The sequence below is a fragment of the Sardina pilchardus genome, chromosome 16 (assembly GCF_963854185.1).
Source record: "Sardina pilchardus chromosome 16, fSarPil1.1, whole genome shotgun sequence".
In the NCBI taxonomy this organism is placed as follows: Eukaryota; Metazoa; Chordata; class Actinopteri; order Clupeiformes; family Clupeidae; genus Sardina; species Sardina pilchardus.
Window position 1 is genome coordinate 17,891,685 of NC_085009.1, and position 17,381 is coordinate 17,909,065.

The 17,381-nt window shown below is 39.1% G+C and overlaps 1 protein-coding gene across 1 annotated transcript; it reads right to left on the bottom strand.

The window, feature by feature from the left end:
• Nucleotides 1-15,309: 15,309 nt before the first annotated feature.
• LOC134060208 (glycoprotein hormones alpha chain-like) lies at nucleotides 15,310-16,727 on the bottom strand. Its single transcript, XM_062516835.1, has 4 exons — nucleotides 16,578-16,727; nucleotides 16,338-16,449; nucleotides 15,917-16,089; nucleotides 15,310-15,446 (listed from the first exon to the last, which is right to left on the bottom strand). Exons 2-4 carry the CDS (start codon nucleotides 16,432-16,434, stop codon nucleotides 15,348-15,350), a joined length of 369 nt encoding a protein of 122 aa, XP_062372819.1. The 5' UTR covers nucleotides 16,435-16,449; nucleotides 16,578-16,727; the 3' UTR covers nucleotides 15,310-15,347.
• Nucleotides 16,728-17,381: the final 654 nt, after the last annotated feature.

The following is a 17,381-nucleotide window of genomic DNA, read 5'->3' on the forward strand; positions in this document are numbered from 1 at the left end:
ACCCCTTCACAACCAAAATACCCCTCTTGGGGATAGAGGTACCTAGAACATCAACATCAAGTTCCACATAACCCAAATATGGAATATCCAACCCGTTCGCTGCACGAAGCTGTAACCATTGGCAATCTCTGGGAGAATCGAAAAAATTTGCATTGAAAAAGGTCTCTGTGACCGTGGACACCATTGACCCTGTATCTAATAAACATTTGACATTTACCCCTCCCATGTTTACAATGATGTTTGGACAAGAGCCCACAATTTGTGAAAATTCTTGTCTAGGTACCTCAGCCCCATTACCCGAGCCAATACTGCCCCCTTCTGAGTCGTGGCTCATCAACACAGAGGGAGCTAGTTTTCCGGACGCTGCCTTTGGGCACCTTCCCCCAACCGATCACTGAAATGAGAACCAGTACTCTGAGATACCCGTGCATTGTCACAGTTACGTGCGTAGTGCCCAGGTTGTTGGCATCTCCTACATATAACAGGACCAGGACGAATGGATTGAGGTCGTCTAGACGGGTTTTGCAAAAGTAGCACACTATCTGTAAGTTTGTCAAGCTGTTCTTGTTGCCTCTTTAACATTGCTTTTAGCTCAGTAAGTTCTGAAGTTTGTTTAGGTGAGACCCCTGCTTCTCTAGGGACATTCGATATCTGGGTAGCACAAATAGATGGAACAGAGAAACTTCTTACCCTACCTTCAGCAGGCCTACCTTCTCTCTCCCACCTGATAGCTTCGGCCCTGACGTCTAGGAGGGTGGCATCTGGTTGAGTCCGGCCCCACTGTTTCAACGCTCTGCGGAGATCAGGGTCATAAACATGTTCCACAAACTGATCTCTTAATAAAATTGCGGAGTTAGGGACATTATCAGGAGCGGCCTTCAGCACTCTTTCCATCAATTCAAATAGCGCATGTGAGTATTCTTGGAGAGACTCGCCCTCCAACTGTCTCCTAGAGAAGAAATCTTTTTGGAGAGCAACATAAGACTCAGCACAGCCATACAGCTCCTGTAAAATAGACAGCACTTTAGTTGGGTTTTCCCTATCCTCCTTAGGCCTATACCTTATTTCATCCTTCGCTTCCCCTGCAAGATGGTCAAAAATGAAATAAGCCTGATCTATAGAAGCCAAATGTCGAACCCTCATGCTGGCTTGGACTTCCTCAATCCATTCCAAAATGCCCATACCACCCTTACCCCTAAACACAGGACATTTCCGTTCCCTGGGTACATATAACATACGTTCAGGTGCCATTGGATTTCCAGGGGGGTGTGGGGTTGGTTCCCTTGTTCGGTCTCGTTGAAACTGTTCATTTTCAGCTCGCAATCTTGTCACCAGGTCTTGTAACTCCTGCAGTTCAGTCATATCTACAAGACCTGTTTAAAAGTCCTTCAGCCAATGACACAGCTTGCAAGGTCCTGGCAGGGTGGGTGGCTCCGTCAGTGATGTTCTGTAAAGCCAACTGCTGTTTTGCCTTAGAAATACACAATACACTGTTACAATAAACACAAAAAAACTAAATAAACAAAAACAAACCACCAACTGTGAGAGTCCAGACTCAAGAATCAAATCTCTGCTTTACAAATGCCTGCCGACTATCGCCAGATTGTGACCGGGGCCAACACTAGCCCCAAATTACAATGACCCGACTACGCCACCCAGAGGGACAAAAAGGGGGGAAAACCCCACCTTACAGTTCTAGAACAGTTTCCCAAGTTCGTTTACAACAGAAGAGAGCAGAGACCCAATTCTCAAGTTCAGTACTTTTATTAATCTGTAGTGGAATAATAAGCTGGGGAAGAAAGCCAATTAGTAAAAATATATTTTATTACTTATCCAATAAATAGTTAATGATGAGCACTACTGATATCGTATCAATCACATCCAATAAATACAGTCTAGAAAACTGGATATAATCTAAATGTACTCTAATTACTACCAGTATGGAGAGAGCATCAGGTGAGCCACTGGAAAGTGAAGGAGAACCTCAAAACACCACTCACCTGTGCAAAAAGAGAATATTCACACACACACACAAACACACTGTTATTCACACTCACAGCAAGCAAATAGTGCAGGCACGCAATTATGGGTGAATACCAAAAAACCTCGCTAAGCATGCAGTGGTTGAACGAGGAGAGGAGGAAAGAGGGTAGACACCATCCGTGGGCCTGATGTGTACTTTCTCCAGCAAACAGGGCTAGGCTATGAGGGGGAAACTGGATGGTTAATTGGGGTTTGTTTAGAGGGATTGAACGAACACAGTTGGTTTAACAAACAAGACAGAAAACAGTACTTTGATCCAAAACAAGCCAAAAACACGGACATACATGCAGACGCGACGGCTCAAGCCAAGCAGACACTGACCCGTAGCCTAAACCAGCGACAGCGTGTTAAGCAGGCATGCAGACAAGTTACATAAATCACAGAAACAAAATACATATGGCAAAACAGCAGTGGCATTAACGGGAGTTCTTCCTAAAAGCAAACGGAGCCAATATTAACATCAAACATTTCAATAAACAGCGTGGAGCAGGCGTTCAGTGCATTCCATAACAATGGGTGGATATTACCTTGCACCAAGTCTAAGAAAGCTCGTCTTTCAATCGGTCATCTCCGCATCAAGCCGTCCTGTTAACGATCGGCAAATTAAAATACTAAAACCATCAACAACACAACTAAACACTGCGTACATGTAAGGTGAAACGCACCTGATCAAGGCAACCAAGGTTTACAACAGGAGGAAGTGGCGAGATATTTGCCTGAGGTTCAGTGCCGGCAATAGGAACCTATTACATAGATGCATGAAACATTAGAGTCTGCTACATAAAGACACATCATATAGATAAAACCCACGCTTACCTGCCAACAACCAGGGATCTAGAGGGGTGATACACTCCAACCAGTCAGACCGCAAGGGAAGCCGACAATGGCTGCTATTTAAAGCCGATCTCCAATACGGAAATGGATTACGTGGTTTACGCAGCACTACGTGATCTAGTTGGGGGCGTAGCCCCCGGCTACATTATCAAGATAAAAAAAAATACATTAGAAGTGTTAGATCATTTACATTGTTTTAAGAGTGAATTTCTTACTTTAAGTGTTCAACTTTACACTATCTTAAATCAAGCACATCTTTTTTTGTCTCAAATGGGCATTTAATCTTAAAATTAGGTAAATACTGTTAAAATGACATCTTTTACATCTCTCCCTCAAAATAAAGCTTGTTTTAAGATTCAGTAACAAGAAAATTTGACTTAATTTAGGATGACATTTAAGATTTAAGATATCATCTGAAAAACAGCAGTTTATGCTTATATTTATAGTTAACTTATTCTGAGGCTGTAACAACTTTAAATACACGTAATCTAGACTTGTCACAAGCTGTGGCACTGTGGCGCAACAGGTTACAGCATTAGTACCATGTACTTGTGCAAGTACCCACGGGGACCCGATTCGAATCTCACCTGCGGTCATATCCCAATCACTCACTTTCCGTCTATCTTCATTGTTCTATCTGGATAAAGGCAAAAAGTCCAGATAATATACTTGTAAAAGGAATATAATCTGGGTCAGTTTACATTTAAGTAACCTAATTTTACAACCAGCATTTTAGGCTAATATTAAGTATATTTGACTTATTTTGGGGATGTAAAAATTATATTTATAAGTAATCTGATTTTAAAACTAGCAATTTCAGCTTATGTTAAGTTTCCAAATACCATGTTTATTTCTAGATTTTTTATTTATCTTAATTCCCATTTGCAGTGTTTAACAATTAAGTTTCACAAAATATGTCAGATATGATCTCAACAAACACACAATTTATAATTGAAAACAGTAATCAATTACATTTCCAATGTAATTTTCCCTGAACTGAATGTATGTGAGATTCAACAAAATCGTCCTGTTATGTGACTGTGAATTTGTTTTGAATTGCCATGAATTGAATTCCACTTCCTGTCATTCCAATTCCAATTCCAATTCAACTTCCTGTGGGGTGGGGCCAATTCAATTCAAATTCCAACTCATGAATTGAATGGAGGCAAATTCTAAAATTCGGAATTGTGCACAAGCCTGGTGTACTCATGGGATGGGCAGCAGATTGTGAGAATCATGTTCCAGAATGAGATGAAAAATGTTATGGGCTTGACATTGTGTATGACTGCTGAGTGAATCTCCGATGCCAGTCTTTTTGTCCTTTTCTTCAAAGGGACTTGCAGAGAATCAATGAGCATACCGTGCAAACTTCTTTGGCTAGCAGCCTTTGTCAAGTAGGCTACTACAGACACAGGTGAAGAACAAATGGCCTCAACTGTTAAATGCCTGAAAAATACTAATCTGCTGTTTTCTTTTAATGATGAGCACTAGCTTATCCTTGAATTATGCATCCTGATAAAGTTCCCTTGGCTGTTGATTTGAAACAGGCTAATAGGCCTACTGGAAAAAGCACCATGCCAATCTCTATGGTGAAGGGTATGTGATGATGTGGGGCTATTTTAATTCCAACGGCCAAGGGAACTTTATCAGGATGCATAATATCCTGGAAAAAAAATTGTTACGGTGTCCTGGCAATCGTTGACCAATCATTCAGGAAGTACTGTAGATGATGGGAAAAATTAATTTTCGGGGGTGGGCCCATGCGGGGATGGAGTGGCCCCCGGGGACCAAATGAAAATTTTCCCTAAAAGTCTACTGGGGCTACATGCCTACCAAGTTTCATGTGTCCCGGTGTTTCGATGTCCCCGCTATCGCTGACCAAAAATTCAGGAGGTAGATGAAGGGAAAAAGGATTAAAAAAAAAAAAAAAAAATCGTTGACAATCAAAACATCTCTGTGTCCAAATAAGGACAAGACATTTGTTTTAAGAGTGCATCAATTGTTTACAAAGGTATGACAACGGCACTTTACTTTCACTCTCAAAGCACAAAGAACAAAATCAGATAAGGGAATGGTTATCACCAAAGCAAGTACAGGTATCTTATCCATAGATAGACATTAATTACTTTTATGGTTATGTTTCCCAAATGTGAACATTAGAGATGATCATTAACCCTTCAGTGCTACCTTTACTTTTAAGCTCTTATCTTATCTTGCTTTATCTTGTTTTCTTCAGGACAGTCTGTCTTGAGTCAGCCTTTCTGTGGAGGAAGAAAGGAAAGTGCCGTGATTGTTTTATGTGTTTGTATACATGTCACCAGCATGCCAAAAGACAAGTCTATCAATGGGCTCTGTGCACAAACGGTTTTAGTACTGCCGTTAAATTTCCGGTGTGTTCGAACCTGCAGCTATTGCTATGTTAATTTGTGTCTACACGGACCCAGTTGAGTGTTGCACCTAGCGAATCAACACGTTACGATAAAGAAGGATTTGAGCAAGTTGAAATTTTAATTTTTTGGGAAAACAAGATATTCCGTGTCTTAGTGAATATATAAGGAACAGAATAAAACAGAAGATGCCGTTTCAATAAAGTTAACGCTCCACCGGAAGTCAAACGGCAGTACTAAGTGACTTTAGTGCACCGAGCCTATTAGGGCTGTCAAAATAACTAATTAATTCCGATTCAGTAATTTGAGAAAAAATAACTGATTAAAATGCAAAAGGTAGTACAATTCTAAGTGCCCAGTCACATAATTCAAGTAAGCATTGAGAACCCAACTTTGTGACACTGGCAAGGGGGCAGATGAATGCCAATCAAAAAAGAAGTCAATTTTACATTGGACCCAAGAGTAAGTTAGTCTGCTTTCTAAAATGACCATATATTTTAATAATGATCTTCTCCTTAGTGGAAATCCTGACAATCCCTTACACAGTCCCATACACAGTCATTTTGCTCATCAGTTGTTCTATGACATACACATTCCAAAAAGCCATGATAAAGAGTAATGAAAAAATTTAAATAAACTAAACAAGAAAGTAACATTTGCACATAATAACTGCTGTAGTTAGGGCCATAGCTTGCTGCAGTATTTTAAAGTTCAGCCCACATATTGAGTTCACTTCAAAACCAAAGTTAGCAAGTTATATCAGCTACAGTACTATCAAGTTATACAAACTAAAGTTGTGTTGTGTCAAATTCAGTCAGTTTACTCACAAGTTGTTGTTTGGGGGAGAGCCTGCTCCCACTTTGTTTCTTTCCCATTTTCAGAGCCTGGGCTGTCTACAGAGACCTTTTTTAATGGTGTACTCATGGGATGGGCAGCAGATTGTGAGAATCATGTTCCAGAATGAGATGAAAAATGTTATGGGCTTGACATTGTGTATGACTGCTGAGTGAATCTCCGATGCCAGTCTTTTTGTCCTTTTCTTCAAAGGGACTTGCAGAGAATCAATGAGCATACCGTGCAAACTTCTTTGGCTAGCAGCCTTTGTCAAGTAGGCTACTACAGACACAGGTGAAGAACAAATGGCCTCAACTGTTAAATGCCTGAAAAATACTAATCTGCTGTTTTCTTTTAATGATGAGCACTAGCTTATCCTTGAATTATGCATCCTGATAAAGTTCCCTTGGCTGTTGATTTGAAACAGGCTAATAGGCCTACTGGAAAAAGCACCATGCCAATCTCTATGGTGAAGGGTATGTGATGATGTGGGGCTATTTTAATTCCAACGGCCAAGGGAACTTTATCAGGATGCATAATATCCTGGAAAAAAAATTGTTACGGTGTCCTGGCAATCGTTGACCAATCATTCAGGAAGTACTGTAGATGATGGGAAAAATTAATTTTCGGGGGTGGGCCCGTGCGGGGATGGAGTGGCCCCCGGGGACCAAATGAAAATTTTCCCTAAAAGTCTACTGGGGCTACATGCCTACCAAGTTTCATGTGTCCCGGTGTTTCGATGTCCCCGCTATCGCTGACCAAAAATTCAGGAGGTAGATGAAGGGAAAAAGGATTAAAAAAAAAAAAAAAAAATCGTTGACAATCAAAACATCTCTGTGTCCAAATAAGGACAAGACATTTGTTTTAAGAGTGCATCAATTGTTTACAAAGGTATGACAATGGCACTTTACTTTCACTCTCAAAGCACAAAGAACAAAATCAGATGAGGGGACGGTTATCACCAAAGCAAGTACAGGTATCTTATCCATAGATAGACATGAATTACTTTTATGGTTATGTTTCCCAAATAGGAACATTAGAGATGATCATTAACCCTTCAGTGCTATACCTTTACTTTTAAGCTCTTATCTTGGTTATCTTGCTTTATCTTGTTTTCTTCAGGACTGTCTGTCTTGAGTCAGCCTTTCTGTGGAGGAAGAATAATGTGCCTTGATTGTTTTATGTGTTTGTATACATGTCACCAGCAAGCATGCCAAAAGACAAGTCTATCAATTAGGGCTGTCAAAATAACGAATTAATTCCGATTCAGTAATTTGAGAAAAAATAACTGATTAAAATGCAAAAGGTAGTACAATTCTAAGTGCCCAGTCACATAATTCAAGTAAGCATTGAAAGTCCAACTTTGTGACACTGGCAAGGGGGCAGATGAATGCCAATCAAAAAAAAGTCAATTTTACATTGGACCCAAGAGTAAGTTAGTCTACTTTCTAAAATGACCATATATTTTAATAATGATCTTCTCCTTAGTGGAAACCCTGACAATCCCTTACACAGTCCCTTACACAGTCATTTTGCTCATCAGTTGTTCTATGACATACACATTCCAAAAAGCCATGATAAAGAGTAATGAAAAAATAAAAATAAATGAAACAAGAAAGTAACATTTACCCATAATAACTGCTGTAGTTAGGACCATAACTTGCCACAGTATTTTAAAGTTCAGCCCACATATTGAGTTCACTTCAAAACCAAAGTTAGCAAGTTAGGGAGCAAGTTATATCAGCTACAGTACTATCAAGTTATACAAACTAAAGTTGTGTTGTGTCAAATAGCAAGATATATTTGAGTTAACTCCATTGTCTTTGTTGTCTTGACCTAAAACTATTTTTCAGCATGAACACATAAATATTTACGTTGAAAAAACAAGTTTGGTTTTACAGTTTACTCACAAGTTGTTGTTTGGGGGAGAGCCTGCTCCCACTTTGTTTCTTTCCCATTTTAAGAGCCTGGGCTGTCTACAGAGACCTTTTTTAATGGTGTACTCATGGGATGGGCAGCAGGTTGTGAGAATTATGTTCCAGAATGAGATGAAAAATGTTACGGGCTTGAAATTGTGTATGACTGCTGAGTGAATCTCCGATGCCAGTCTTTTTGTCCTTTTCTTCAAAGGGACTTGCAGAGAATCAATGAGCATATACCATGCAAACTTCTTTGGCAAGCAGCCTTTGTCAAGTAGGCTACTACAGACACAGGTGAAGAACAAATGGCCTCAACTGTTAAATGCCTGAAAAATACTAATCTGCTGTTTTCTTTTAATGATGAGCACTATCTTATCCTTGAATTATGCATCCTGATAAAGTTCCCTTGGCCGTTGATTTGAAACAGGCTAATAGGCCTACTGGAAAAAGCACCATGTCAATCTCTGTGGTGAAGGGTATGTGATGATGTGGGGCTATTTTAATTCCAACGGCCAAGGGAACTTTATCAGGAGGATCCATGAAATAGCTGGCCTTTAAAAAATAAAAATCTGCCTGCCCCTATGTTAACCCAATGTGTTACATTTCCATAGGGTTACATAGGGGGTCAAATACTTCCTTCCCCCTAGTATTTAAGGAAGAACATTTATTTAATTATTTTAGAAAATTGGTGTCCTTAGTGGTTTGATTTTCACAATTTTTTTAAATTAAGGCATTAAAGGGACACTTCACCTATTAGCATTAAGCTTTGTATCTTTAGAAAACCATGTTTTGAATGAATTCCCTCAGTTTGCCTTGAGATGGGAGAAATACGGATTTCAATGTTGGACTTCCTGCTTTCAATGATGTAAAAATCATGATTTTACATCATTGAAAGCAGGAAGTCCTATTCATGGGTTTCATTGAAATCTGTATTTCTCCCATCTCAAGGCAAACTGAGGCAATGATGCACGACCATTCAAAAACATGACTGGTTTTCTAAAGATACAAAGCTTAATGCTAATCGGTGAAGTGTCCCTTTAAGATCTATTGTCAAATGATGATTTTATATCCTCTTTTTAGGCAACTTTAGCATGGTATCAAAATGTTCTCCCCACTGTACTTGTGTATTCCCCTTAATGTACTGTACAACTTGATGCAACAAGAACGGACAATCTCGGCATCACTGAACATCAATATTACATTTCCAAAAAGTCTGTGCCTCTTCGAACATTTTTTTTTTTTCAAATAAACCTCAGTATATGCTCCGTTTATTAAACCAGGGCTATATGAAAGTTGGCAAAGCATCCAGTGCATAGTGCTACACAGCACTGCATGCACATATATTTGGTCTTCCATGTACATGCAGCATTGTGGCATCTACAGTATTTGCAATTTTGACCTAGGTGAGCTTGGACCAGCGATTTCCTGTGCTGAACCTGACTTCACTGTTCTGCTCTTTGCTGGAGGATGGATATTTTTTGTAGCTACCCTACCCCTATTGTATGGCAGGTCAAGTAGGTCACCATCTGAAAAGAAAACTGAAACTAAATCAGAGAAGGGGGTGTGGCATGAGATTATTGCAGTTAAATGTCACAGGAATGCCTGCTCTGTACTCTTCTGCGTCTGTCCTACAACCGAGGTAAGCTCCTGTTTTTTTTTTGTTTTTTTTTCCTCAAATTTTCATCTTAGTCTGATGCAATGCAGAGACAAATGATGAGAAGGAGAAATAATGTTAATATTTGTTTTTATTATTATTATCATCCATTTCCATGTAAATACTGTAACCCCAAACAGTCAAACTACAGTAACTCATGATTTCCCATAACTTAATCCTTGGAAAAAAAACTCTTGCCTAATTCAAAATCAAATAGTGTAAAGGGTAACTGAACTGATCTGTTGACCATAGTTGGCCTATGTTTTGCTGTTGTATTTCTGTGAAATTGAAATAAATTATCATGGTCCTTTATTCAGTTTATATAACTTTTTATTTGAAGGTCTACTCTCCATTGAGAATCCATTCATTTTCTTGTCAATTTGTGAAATTTGGAAAAATGTGTTGTAGATGATGCATTAACGTGCACAATTGCTTATTAGGTTTTGATTATTTTGATTACAAAATAGAATTCAAACTATATTAAATACACAAGCGCAGCATTATTACGACTGCCGCACAGTGCATGCTCAATTTTTCATCAAGGATTCCCGAGACACTGAAAGATTGGGGTGCACGAAACTTTTTGGGCATATAGCCCCAAAAGGGTTTCATGGAACCATTGTTTTTCATTTTGATCAGTCATTCATGGGGGGCCATACAATAACATAATTTATGTTTCTATACACAAACTGGCCTGTAGGTGGCCGGACATAGTTTTCTGTGAATATCTTGAAAACCGTAGGGCCTAGGAGAACCACCTTTTTTATGTTGGTCTCTTGAGGCCATGTCAACCCATCCCATAAGCCATAACCAATCATTTCATGTATAGCACCACCGAGTTAAAATGAAAAAATACAACAAGTGTTGTAATCGCAGGTACTGTATCTCTGGCTATCTCTGGCTATCTCAAAACTGCATGAAATTGGAAGGGTAGGATCATTATGACACCCTCTGAATGCATGCCACGTTTTGTGTAATTTGGTTCATGGGGGACCAGACACATACTTACTGTACACACAAAGTAGACAGGCAGGCATATGCACACAACTTCATGCACACACACACACACACACACACACACACACATAAACAAATACACACATGCATGCACAAACACACACACACGCATGCACACACCCCCACCCCCACACAAATGCACACACACAAATAAAACACACAGACAAATAAAACACACACACACACACACACACACACACACACACACACCATTACCCCCCCCCCCCCCAACACAAAAAAACTCCACTAAAGAGAGACACTATCAGGTACTTTAGAGGAAGTCCTATCAATAGTGACATTCAATGAATACATGCAATGATTCAGCTAATTTGTAGTCAGTGTCAGGACACGAAGTCAAAACCTGATTCATATTCATCAACAGACAGTAATGATGCTAATATGCATGACATTTCATGAATATCCTTATGTGCAATAAACTCTTTTCCCTTTCATTTGTAGCCTAACAGCTACAGTAGAGGAGAACACTGCATAATTGACAGAAACATCTTTAAAAACGTAAACTACATAGGTGAGCAAATCATCAATACATGCCTATATTCACAAAGTATTTTATCTTACAGTAGTCTACTTCTAAAGTTAATAACTATTATAACTTTTAGTAGCCAAGTTTTCTATTAAGACCTACTTGAAAAGCTGCTGAAGCTATCTTGCAGAAAGGGAAAAATCATAACTCCTCAAATATGCTATGGTTGACATAGTCTTGCTTACAGTGACCCCAGTGAATGGCTGACTGACAGATGTTCGTTGGTGAGAATGCAGTGCACGATAGTTAGATAGATAGATAGATAGATAGATAGATAACTTGGTCATTATAAAGTACTGTATACTGTATGTTTATGAATCACAACATGTGCATCACTCCACGGACCTAAACATTAGACGTGCGGTAGACGTCAAAAACAACCCCTGCAGTAGACGGAAATGGGACGTCCAAAAATGACACTAATAAAACGTCACTATAAGAGTATACTGTATATACTATTTTGATCCCGTGAGAGAAATTTGGTCTCTTCATTCATCCAAATCCGAGAATTAGTGAAATGCACACAGCACACAGTGAACACACAGTGTCAGTGAGGTGAAGCACACACCAACCCAGAGCAGTAAGCTGCCTGCTACAGCAGCGCTCGGGGAACAGTGAGGGTTAGGTGCCTTGCTCAGGGGCACTTCAGCCGTGGATATGGCCATGGGAGAGCAGTGCTCTACTTCGCCCATATTTTTCCTACTGGTCGGGGATCGAACCAGCAACCTTTCAGTTACAATAAGCAGTAGGCCAAGGCCGCCAAAGACAGGCTATAGACTGATGTATCTGTATATGTATGAAGACACATGTGCATATAAGAAGACATTTATTTTGATTTACATTAAGTCAGTTTAAATCTTGATAATGAATGGTTGTTACATCCCTTGTAATGCACAATTATTCCCTCATGATTGAGATCTCCTGAAAGTGATTCTACTTGTGTTTTTCAAATATTGCAATGTGGAATGACACAAACAGCTCCTTGAAATGTTTGTTAATAGGTGTTAGTGAGTTAGGAGTAGCCTACATGTATCTCGACTATACTTCCAAGCTGTCCCAGACTTCAGGTGCTATTATTAATGCTAAAACGCTTTGTGAATTACCTTTAGGCAACAATGAGTCCCAAAGTTATGACTGTCATGAGCATGTTTAATGAGAAATACTGAGGAAATGTGTTTATTGTGTAACACCATGGACCAACTCATACACTGCTGTCACTTAGGCAAAAATGTATAAAGCTCAACGCATCGAAGAAGTGATTGTGGAAAACGGCGGAGTCAGGTATTATATTTCCATCTTCTCCAATTTGCAGACTGAAAACATAATCAATGGATATACTATTATTGAGAGTACACATTTTTAAATCTTGCTCTTTTCTGTCAGATTCCATCAGTTGAAAGCGGAGACCACTATCATACAAACATTCTTTAAGAACGACTATCAACTTGTCAAAGAGCATATCAAAGAGCTGGAGGAAATCACAGACCAGCTGGAAGCTATGAATAGAAAAGCTACCATAGGCAGTCTGGCTGGTGGTGTGGTAGGTGCTGCTGGTGGAATCACATCAGTGGTTGGACTCATCCTGGCTCCTTTCACCTTGGGTACTTCTCTGATAGTGACAGGGGTAGGAGTAGGGGTTGCAGCAGCTGGTGGGGTCACCGGTGCTGCTTCCAGTATGACCAAGTTGGCCAAAAACAAGTCATCTCGAGATCGAATCCAATCCATCTTGAAAGTCTGTGAGAGCAGGATCAACCCTGTCATTGACAGTGTAAAAAACATTAAATCTACAATAGACGAGTTGGAAATGGCAGTTGGTGCAGGGAGAGCAATAGCAGGTTTTGCAAATATCGTCAGACTTGCTCCACTGGCTGCCCAAGCGGCTAAGACAGCTGCTTTGTTTGGACGAACAATCCCGATTATCAGTAGCATCACTCTGTTTCTGGATGTGATTAACATATATAATGATTCCAAAGAGATGCATCAGATAAGAATGAGGGACCAGGGACAGAAAAAGACAGAATCTGAAATGCTCAAGTTTATTGACGAAATGAGAGAGGTTGTCAAAATTTTAAACAACACTCTAGTTGAGATAGAGAAGATGAGAGATGAACTTCTCAGTGGTATTAAGATGTGACAAAATAGTTACAAGACTATTTCAGCATATCACAACAAAAAATAAAGACCATTTCAGCTGTGATTCATTTGATGAATGTGCCAAAACAGGCAACAAATGTCCTCTAAAAGGCATACAACATATTACACCATACGTGGGCTTCTATTAGCATAACCTTATGTTTATTTGGTAAAAAGCTCAATTTTAATTTTCATCTGATCACAGAACACGATTCCAGGCAAAGCCCTAGTAGCGTTTAGCATGTTTACATTGTAATTTGTAATTGTAGTGTATGCAAAGCAATCACTGTAATCCCTTATTTGTTTGACATTTCACCATTAATGTTGATTTTTCTTTGCACACACTGGTAATTTCTTGAAATTATAATTGTATAATTTTTCCAACTGCCTACACACAACATCTGTAAATGTCACTTTCTGAAACCTGTCACTTACACTATAACTAAATACCACATTTTCAAAACCATAAACTAATTCTAAAAAAATGCTTTGCCAGAAAAACACATACTGTCTATACTCCGTTATCTTTACCATTACCACACAAAAATCCAACAGAAACTCTATTTCCCTTTTCATATGCAACCAAACAAAGTGCCACACATATTCACTAGTGTCACAGTCACTCTTCATGTGGAAACACTCATTGCTTTACTGAATACCAACCAATCATTACCTTAGTACAGTGTATCACCATACACACCCATCCCATCCCCATCAACTGTCTCTCTCTCTCACTCACACACACACACACACACACACACACACACACAGATTGCAACTTACTTTGGGAAAACAGCAAGTCAGCTCCTTCAAGAAAGTGTTTGATTTCTGTCCCACTAAATGTGGTGGTTGTTGTATTTTGCTTTGTTTTTTACTTTGCACAATATTGTATTCACAACAGACAATAATTTGGAAAATGTGATATTTGGTTTCAATATTGCTAACATGGTTACATATTTCAACTTCTACTCAACTCTGTGGATTATTTTCACATTTGCATGGACCTGTTCAGAGGACATGTCAGAAAAAAGAGCTTCAGGTTCAAAGCAACAATACATGATCTATCCAAAACAGTAATAGTATTGAAAGAGTGTTAAGCAATTATTCCCTTTTGTTATGAACTGGATAACAATTTGAATGCAGCATTTAGCATTTTGAGAAAACAATCATTGAATTTGTGTGTAGTTGGAAAATGTGTGTGAAGGCCTGTCACTGTCCTGCTTTAAAATAATCTGCTTGGATGTCACTTATTTTGTTTTGTTTTAGGCTTGGTGACCCCAGGATGTCACTGTCATATGAACAGATAAAAACACATTTTTGTTTAAAGCGTTATCATGACCAATTATTAAAGAATTGCATGGCTATCTCTTGTCAGTGTCTCCTCTCTAATGCAATGCAATGTCTTTCAGCAAATTCACAAATAATACGAGTCCACCCCTGTGCTAATGCACTGTGCTAAACATTTTCACGACAATCAAGTCCGTGTTCAGACAGACCTTCAAGTGGTCGTTCACGCAGTGGCACATGGACGTGAGGGTGTTCAAATGACCCACTGAGTCACATAGAGCACTTTTATAACCTTGGCAACACCTCCCTGCAGTTTGCGAAGAAGGCTTATATTATTTTAACCTTGTAAATGACAGGTATAGCAATATTTGTCAGTTAACCTTTGGGGAAGTTGCGCCATATGCAATGTGCATGTCAGAATATTCCTACAGAAGCTCACACAGGCTGAGCCGATGTGTCACCTAATTGGGCAAGCTCACTTGGCAATTTATGTCCGTCAGAATGTATAAATTTGTCATTTAAAAATCAATAGCTTTGGCAGCTGAAAGTCAACTTTATTGTGCACATTTAAGTCTACATGTCAAGTTAAAACATCAAGCGCAAAATCCAAATGAATGCATTTAATTAAAGGCTTAAGAAAAACATTGTGAACTACAAATGATTACATTGGTAAGGGCATTGAGCATTTGACACATCTATTTGCTTGTTGTTGTCTTGTGATATTCGCATGTACTGCAGTGGCAGCTTGTGTGGTTCTGCAGCTGCCCTTTATCAGCACGAATATAAGGTGTCACCTGTAAAACATGAGCAGCATTTGTTAACCCTCCTGACGTGTCTGTTTCATGTTTACTTCATTTGTGTTCCTGCATGGTGAAAAATGAACACTGCTTTATAACACGTAATATATTGTGATGAACCTTTGAATCAACTGAATTTATATTGGATATTACCAGTTTTTGACTTCTGTTTTGCTTTTTATGGTTCAGGGAAGGCATAAAGGGGAAGATTCTACTGGGGGAAGTTCCAGTGGGGGCTGTTTCTGTGTGTGCGTGCGTGCGTATACATGTCTGGGGTCAATTTTATTCACTGATCATTTTCTGACCCATTCATTTCTAATGTCCGATCATTTTTGGTCAGCACAGGAGGTTCAACTCTAACCATGCAGCATTAGCCTAACTTTGTCTTAACTGGAGGATTTACTGTAAATGTAAATGTTTTGCTTAAATATCATAGAGGGGGTTATTTCTAGAAGACACTTCCATACCGAATCAAATTCCCGGGCCACACAGCATGATGCCTCAGAGTTGATTTTTCTTTGCACTGGCGGTTTGTTGAAATCCAAATCAGTGGGATACGCCCCTGAGTAGCAGCATCCCTTACACTGATAGAGCCCGGCAAAAATGTCGTGCTTCGCCAGTTTACACTCCTCACAGCCTTCTGAAAAAAAGGCAAAAAGGAACATGAGGTCATGCTTTCACACATTCTCTTAAACATTACTCTGTATGTGTTTTCATGTTGTGTTGCACTCATGACAACTCTCAAAAACTTGTTTTTAAAAGCCTTGCATTATTTTCAATGCTTTCCTACATATACAGTTTTACTCTTTTTGATTTTACTGCTTGTGTGGCAATAATATTTGTCAATATTATTCAGTTGAAGCTGTTGCGGTGTGAGGCATTACTTACCAGATGCCATGAAGCTGTTGGTATGAACATCTCCGATGTGAACAAGTATTGATACCAGCAGAAGGGATGCTATACAAGACTCTGTTTGAGTAACCATGGTAACTATAGTATCCTACAAGACACATGCAATAAAGAGCAGTCTTCATGCCATGTGCAAAACACAAAACAATTTCCACAACGTTCAACAAAAGTTGACAAACGTTGACAAACGTGATAATAGTAAGAAGTATCAAACATTACCTTTGGTCTTCACCTGCTGATGCTGAGTGAGAGCCTACAGTGCACTAAACAACCTTTTATACCAGTCCCTCTCCTCCTACAGACGGCTCTTGGATTAATAAAGACCTTCATCCTCATGTTGTCAATTCTGTGTTCAGCGTGACTCACTGACTGCTTTTCTGATTCATAATCCTATAAGTGAATGAGAAATGAATACTGAACTTCTGTGGAAAAAACAGTGGCTCATCCGTCTTAACGCACCCTAAATATTGGATGGTTTTGATTACACTGATAACAGTCAAGGGCACATGTCCCATGAGGAAAAACCATGTATCCTGGCAACTCATGGTGTCATGGTGTCATGGCATACAAAAGATAATCCACCTGATTTTTTAGAATGGAATGAAGATGAAAGAACTATCGGATATTTAGGTCAACCTTAGTAACTGCTAAGAAACAAGAAACAGCTAATTGAAAAAAAAAAGACAATGAATGAATTACAATGAATTAGATACTGTATGTATGTGAGTTGCAAATACCGGTATGTGTTTGCCAGTGTATTTGTGATGTCATACCTTGCACCCCATAATTTAACTTCAATACCGATCAATACTGATATTCACCAGTAGATGACAGTAGTTCAATGAGTGTGTTCATAATCTATACTATAGAATAAGAGAGCTACATATACAGTATGCACACACACACACACACACACACACACACATGTACTGCACTGTTTGTGTATTAAATGTTGGGTTTTTAATATTTTTTTAATTAAAGCATTAAGACCAATTTCCAAAAGATGATTTCATATTCCTCTTT